We start from the raw sequence: 6923 nt of genomic DNA, 5'->3' as shown, positions 1-6923 counted from the left end.
GATCGATAGTGACGTTAAAGTGGTTTAGCACTTCCACTATCAAGGGGTGCAGGGGAGACGTAGGCTAGCCTCGAGCTACTCCTGATAGATAACTATCTCATTGGGACCATGCTCCCATGGAAAGTTACCGGTGGGAAGGCAATAAACAAGGTCCCTGGGGAGGTGGAAATAGTTGATTAAAGACCTAAGCCTCCCCTCTGTCATAAAGTAAGGGTCGAAAGTATCGGGCTCCCTTCCCCGGGAAGTGGAGGCTCCATCGTCGGAGGTCTCCCGGGCCGCCGGGATCTACTCCCAAGCTCCCCCCAAACTCAAGGGAGCATCATCATCCCGGCCACCGCCCCGGTGGCGACTATGGTAGAGGTACCCAGACATGACTGATAGTGATCGAGACTCAATGAAAAGGATGGGACGAAGTAAAGTGAGGAACTCGAGTAGACTTGACAAATTTGCGACCTCAAAATCCGAAGACAACAACATGGCGTGAAAGAAAGTGAGACCCAGAGGGCCGTCCTATTTATAGACTCCGTGCATCCAAATCAACGGCCCGGATTAAGGCAGATCTGACGGTCTGTAAGTGTGCTGACCGCACGCATTTTGAAATCAAAAAGCAATTGGCTGCACGTCTCCCATGATTGAGGTAACAACGGCTACACGACATCCAAAGTTAAGAGCCACCTCAGCATGTTTTCGAAATACGAAAGGTCAGAAAATATCCCAATTCCCGCGAACACATTTAATGTGAGCAGTCAATCAAGTTTGAATTTCAGTCAAATCAGTCCATCATACTTCATGAACTCCTTGCGCTAAGGTAACACTCTTAGCTCGAGGAGTTGGGGGCAATTGATGGAGGATGATTTGACCTGACCTATGAAATGATGACACATGGACCTGACTCAGCACGAGCAACAGCTCAGCATCATAGCATGATGCTGGCTAAGTAACGAGCTCATAAAGCAGCTCGCTATATCATAGTTCGCTGTAGGAGGAGTTCGCTACAACACGAGCTCTGGGTCCCCCAAGGTACCTAGAAGGGGATACTCCAAGGCTGCTTCAGCTCACATGCTAGGGAAACCATCTCGCTCCAGCCCCCGAGCGGATAAGTCACTCCAGAGAACAACCTTAGTGAGGATAACCCCGAAGTATTCCCAAGCTCGCTACAAAGTAGCTTGTGAGTGAGCGGCGCAGACGTTTCTCAGGAAGCTTCTACCTGACAAACCGTACCGATTAGTCTGTGCCACGTCTCCTAACTAATGGTGCAGTCCCTGTCCTTTCGACAGTCTGCACCCACGTCTCTCAGTAGGCGGAGGCATGCCTGCCCCTTTTAAGATGTGTCACTCATCCAAGCAAGAGGTACGTTACAACGATCACCTGCGCAGCCCTGGCAGGTAACGGCTGCGGCAGGAACCCAGTGGCGGTTACACCCGATTTGATAGTAGCTCCCCTATAAAAGCCTATGAGGCAAAGGAGAAGAGCTCTCTCAGACTTTTGAATACTTCTGCACTCTTATATCCTCAACCTGAGTCTTTACTTACTCGCAAGCTCATCTCTCGAGCACAGTGATAAAGCGCGACCTACACTCTTAGCTTCCGCACTCTCTTTTTTCTCCTTCCCCAACGTTTTGACTTAAGCTTCAGAGTATTCCCATCGGGTAAATCCCTGGGAATCCTTTTTCTCATCTTCTCAGGTGTCGTCCGTTGCCAACAAGGAGCCAGTCAGCAGCCAGCTAGGAGTGCCCAGATTGTGCCGCATCAGTTGTCTTGCAGAGATGGATGTATGAACCCTTTTAACTTTTCCTCAACGTTTTCTTCATCGAGCATGGCTAGTAAAGCATCTGATTTGGCTTTTCAAATTACCCATCTAGTTTTGAAACCAGTTGATGAGGACACAGAATGGTAGAGTTTTTAGTTTTTGGGTTTGCCTTTCAGTTTTGATCCATCTCCAAAACATCATTTTATTTCTTTTAGTTGTGTTCCAAAACATCAATTTTTATAAACAATAAGAGTAGTTTAAGACAATATTTAAATAGTAAAGGTACATGTTAGTCAATTTACCAAACAATAGGAATAATTTAAGAAATTTACCCATAATCAGAAACAGATAAGCAAAGATGATGAAAAACACACTATCTAGGTCATAATAAATTCACCATAAAGTAAATATATATGAAACACTCCCTGACTAGCGGGAGTCACCAAACTTCCATTATCAAAAATAGATGAAGCTGAGACAAGTTAAAAAAGGTCTAAATGTATTTTGCATTCTTGTTTGGGTCAATGATTTTTTTATTGTAATGAAGTAGAATTTATAAGAAAAGAACAAAAAAGAGAGTATACATAGGATTCCTTGGATGCAAAAACTCTATACATACTGTAAAAGCATAGGAATGAATCCACACATTAGAAACATCTCCCTATACATCTTTCATACATGTAACATGGTTTAAACTTTAAAATATCGATACACCCAAAATGTGTCGGTAGGGGTGCATCAATACTTTAATACATGCATTTTTCTAACTTTTTTCAAAATTTTATTTTTATAGATTTTTTTTTATATTATTTAATAAATAACATAAAGCGTTTCCTGAAAAAATCTTTAAACAGGTGTATCGGAACCCTCACAATAAGGGGCATACTGTGTTGATGCTTCGAATGTTGACATATACACGGGAGATATTTCCGATGTGTAGTCGGATGCTGTATGAGCAGAGTTTTTTCGTGCAGAATATCTGGGCTCAAAACACAGGAGGGCCCAAAGAACCTCAAACATTCCAAAACCCAACACTAAAACTGAGAGCCCCCAATAAACATGATAGAAAACTTTACAACCCAAAAAAGAGAACAAGCCCAGCCCACCAATCTACAAAAATAAAAGAAAAGAACCGAACGTTGGTAATGGTAGGGGTGTCAATTGGATTGCATTTGGTCCAATGTGAATCCATTATAAATGGACCAGGTCTAATTCAATCGAATAAATATTTTGGACCGGTCCAATTCAATGTCTAGACCGTCCAATCTGTTTAAATTCCTTTTTAATTTGGATTGGTTTCAAGCCAGACCCAGTCCATTGTCACCTATATACTTATCTTATATAAATGAATCAGATATTGGCTTAATCCAGCCCAATCCATTATAAATTTATTATGGACGGACCAAGTGCAATCTAATCTAATAAATATTTTGGACCGAATTGATCCAATCCAATATGTTTTGTTGGTCCACCCCATCTATCCAAATTGATTTTTGGACTGGAAAGGGTCCAATCCAAAACAGGTCCATTCTTCATACGGCTTACGGCTAAACCAGGGCCTAGGGCTAAAGACTTAGGCCCAACCGATCTAGCAAAAAAGAAAAAAAAAAAAAAAAGATTTATAGTGTGAATTGAAGTAACTGGTTTTTCATAAAATAGGAAACTAATTTTTGTGGGGTTTTATGATTAGACTTTAGAGGTTTCTATTTGTACAAATTGGATTCTTTTGTGCAAATCGGATTGGATCTCTCCTCGTTTCAAGATAACTACAGACCAAACTGAAACGCGTGGACACAACGTACTTCACTCAGTCAATCACACCAACCAGAGACGAATCAAATCAAACCACAGAAAACAAGAGCAGGAGATGACTTCCGAAGACAGGTTGAAAGGACCAGACCAACCGAAGCTGTGCGCCAATGGGTGCGGGTTCTTTGGGACAGCGGCAAACCAGAACCTCTGTTCCAAGTGCTACCGCGACCACGTCCTCCGTAACGTAGAGAAGCGCTCTTCCTCTTCTTCTTCCACGGTGGTTTCCTCTTTACCTTTGCCGTCGTCGTCACCTTCGCCGACGACATCTTCTTCTCCTCCTCCTCCATCCTCGGTGGGTTCGAAATCAACGGTGAACAGATGCGCTAGCTGCAGGAAGCGTGTAGGCTTATTGGGTTTTACGTGCCGGTGCGGGAGCACATTCTGTTCGATTCACAGATACCCAGAGAAGCATCAATGTGGATTCGACTTCAAGACCACTAGAAGAGTCGCCATATCAGAGACTAATCCAACAATCAAGGCCGACAAACTCGATGAGAGAATCTGAGCTTTTTTTTTTTTTCATTCCTTCCTTCACATACTCTTAGCAGAGGCAATTGGTAATTGGAATATTTTGTTTTTTCCCTATTTTTTAAGTAATAACCATGTTACTGTGAAGAATTAATGTTCAGATTTCTTTCTGTTAAAGTTCTGAAAGAAATAACTATGTTTTTTCATTCCTTTCCTTTTCATGTTCTTATAGTTGGAATTCTGAAAATTTGTTCATAAATACATTCATCACATATTATGGAGTTCGGCATTGGTGCCGGTACATTGCACTATTTCAGAAAACGTGCCTATTTTTTGTTTGAAAACAGTGCTGCCACAACTGCTGTTTTGAGAAACAGCACTCATTTTAGTCCGTGTTCTGTGGACCCATGGGTGCACTGAACACGTGAACCCGCCAATCACGTTCAACCAAGCAGGATGGATAACATTAACAAAGATTTGGCCGTCAACTAATGGAATCCGGTTAAACCGGACACAAAAATACAAAAACCAGATTTTCATTTCACACATTTCAAATTCCCCCTCCCTATCCGCTTCTCATTTCGAACTCTAGCACAGCAGCTAACCGGCGCTTTCACTCCACACTGGTGGCCCCGTGAACGACGAAGCCATTGGCAGCAAGAAACAAGGAAATTCCCCCGTTAACGACGAAGCTCACCGGTGCCTTCGGTTTTTTCTTTCTTTTGTTGGTTTCTGATCTTACTCTAGTGGAATCAAGCGACCGGGAAGCGTTTCTAGCTCTTAAAATCAGGGATTGAACCTTCGAACTCACTTCCATGGGAAGGATACTGATGGAGGGTGATTTGCACGGACCTCATCATAGGGGGACACATCGGCGTGACTCAGCATAAGTGACAGCTCAGCGCGACCAGTCCGCCAAGGTCCAGCGTGGCAGTTTGGCACCGGATGACACTCCGATTATCCCGAGCTCCTCCCAAATAAAGGAGCCTCCGAGCTCCTCCACAGTATGGAGCCGCGAGCTCCTCCTCAAGAAGGGAACACCCCAAGTTAAGAGTCTCTTCCATGGAAGCATCCCAAGCCAAGGTACTGCAAGACAGGAATCCCCCGAGCTCAAGGCACTTCGGGGTGAGCTCGGGAACCTCCTAATAAATTTATTTTGACTCAGAACTAAGTAGGCCGCCTCGGGTAGAATCACCTCGATATGGCACCTCCAGCTCAACACAGGGTAGCTCGGTGCAAGGTAGCTCGCAGGAAGACAGCTCGGTGTATCACAGGAAGATCTCCCCTGACAACCGTACTTGCCAAACTTTTAGCCCTGCACCCACGTCTCTCGCCAGGCGGCATTGTGCCTGCCAAACCTGAGAGGTGTCCCCCGCTTGACAGAGCCGTACCCTGTAACAGTGACCTGCGCGGCCCTGGCAAGTAATGGCTACGACAGAGAATCAGAGGCGGTTATGTCAGATTTGACAGGGCACCATTATATAAGAACTCCAACCCCTAGAAAACAAGGGCTAATTACATTCGCGCTATCTGCACTCTAGCTTTCTTCATCTTCTCTGTAATCTTCTCTCTCACAGTACTAACTTAAGTATCAGAGTGTTCCTGTCAAGAGAGACCCCTGGGAATCCTTCATTCTCTTCTTCTCAGGTACCGTCTGTCGCCAGTTCGGAGTGTGACCCCCTAACAGCTAGGAGTGACCAGATTGCGCACCATCATTTGGCGTTGTCTGTGGTAACGCTTCAAAAAGCCTTCCACCAAAACTTTGCAGACTTCAGTTCTCATGGCCTCCTCCAACAATGTCGGACGTAGTACAGAAATGAACACCACCGGGGAGCAAATCCAGGTCCCAGCATTGTGTATTGGACAGTTCACCGTCCCCCTCTCCGCAGGTGGAGTTCCCATTCTGAATGTGCCTCAAACAATGGCACCCGTGAACGCTCCACTCCCTTTCATGATTGGAATTGCCTTCGCCGAACCCTCCCTTGTTCCTTCGACGACCGCCCAAAACCAGCTTGAAGACCTGGTGCAATGCATGCGAGCTATGCAAGCTCAGATGCAACAGGTCCAGCAATTCCAACTATATCAGCAGCAAGTGCTACACCAAGTTTCTCAGCATCACTACCAACAACAGTTCCCTCCGCTGCCTCAGACCCAGCAGTCGCTTCCTCCTCGACATCCGGCCGTGCAACAAGCCAGGCCTCGCCGTCAGAACGAACATCCTCACCGGGGAGAGACCTCTCAGGAGTCAAGTCTATTCCCACGAGAGGAAGGAAAGACCAGTTACCTCTGCCTCACCGCGCGCAGTCAGGTCGGGAGGGTCCCAGCCTACCAGACCTTCATCACTTAACTTTCTGAGTTCGTGGCCCCGCTTGTGGAGAACTAGTTCGAGGTCTTGATTGCAGACTCCAGGCAAGATCCCTCTGTTCGTATCCATCACTAGCAATACGTCCCCCTCCCCGCGAAAACTGTGTTCGACAATACCGAGGCCAGCAGCACCAATGCGAAGCCCGCAAAAAGGTAGCGGAGACGTCGCCGAGCTCGCCGAACTGCAACGAACTACTTGCCCAAACTCAAAGGAAAAGAAGAGGTAAGCTTGGGTGTAGCGAAAGCCACTCCGCTCCTCTCTATACCATCCCCTCTGTCTCCTGAACTCTTGGTCGTCCCAATGCCCAAGGACTTCAAACTACCTCCCATAGACAAATATGACGGATCGTTCAACCCGAATGACCATGTTGACGCCTTTCAATCACATATGCACTTGGCAAGGGCTAGTAAGTCCTGCATGTGCGTGGCTTTCTCCACCACTTTCAGAGGAGTGGCCCACACATGGTACAGGAACCTTGCGCCTGGGTCAATAAAAAGTTAGGCACAATTCGTGCAATTCTTCACTTCTC

At 45.8% G+C, this 6923-nt stretch overlaps 1 protein-coding gene across 1 annotated transcript; it reads left to right on the top strand.

Annotated features, from left to right (window-relative positions):
* The first annotated feature begins 3541 nt into the window (after nucleotides 1-3541).
* LOC148872123 (zinc finger A20 and AN1 domain-containing stress-associated protein 5-like) lies at nucleotides 3542-4235 on the top strand. The gene has a single exon (XM_088972318.1). The coding sequence runs from the start codon at nucleotides 3617-3619 to the stop codon at nucleotides 4064-4066; it is 450 nt and encodes a 149-aa protein (XP_088828444.1). The 5' UTR covers nucleotides 3542-3616; the 3' UTR covers nucleotides 4067-4235.
* Nucleotides 4236-6923: the final 2688 nt, after the last annotated feature.

Source organism: Nelumbo lutea, chromosome 2 (assembly GCF_056320005.1).
Source record: "Nelumbo lutea isolate HS-2025 chromosome 2, American lotus-T2T, whole genome shotgun sequence".
Classification (NCBI taxonomy): domain Eukaryota; kingdom Viridiplantae; phylum Streptophyta; class Magnoliopsida; order Proteales; family Nelumbonaceae; genus Nelumbo; species Nelumbo lutea.
This window is presented reverse-complemented; position numbering and strand designations above follow the sequence as displayed.

Bases quoted from the DNA above. Each gene is read 5' to 3' on its own strand.
- LOC148872123 (XM_088972318.1), top strand. From the start codon at position 3,617: ATGACTTCCGAAGACAGGTTGAAAGGACCAGACCAACCGAAGCTGTGC.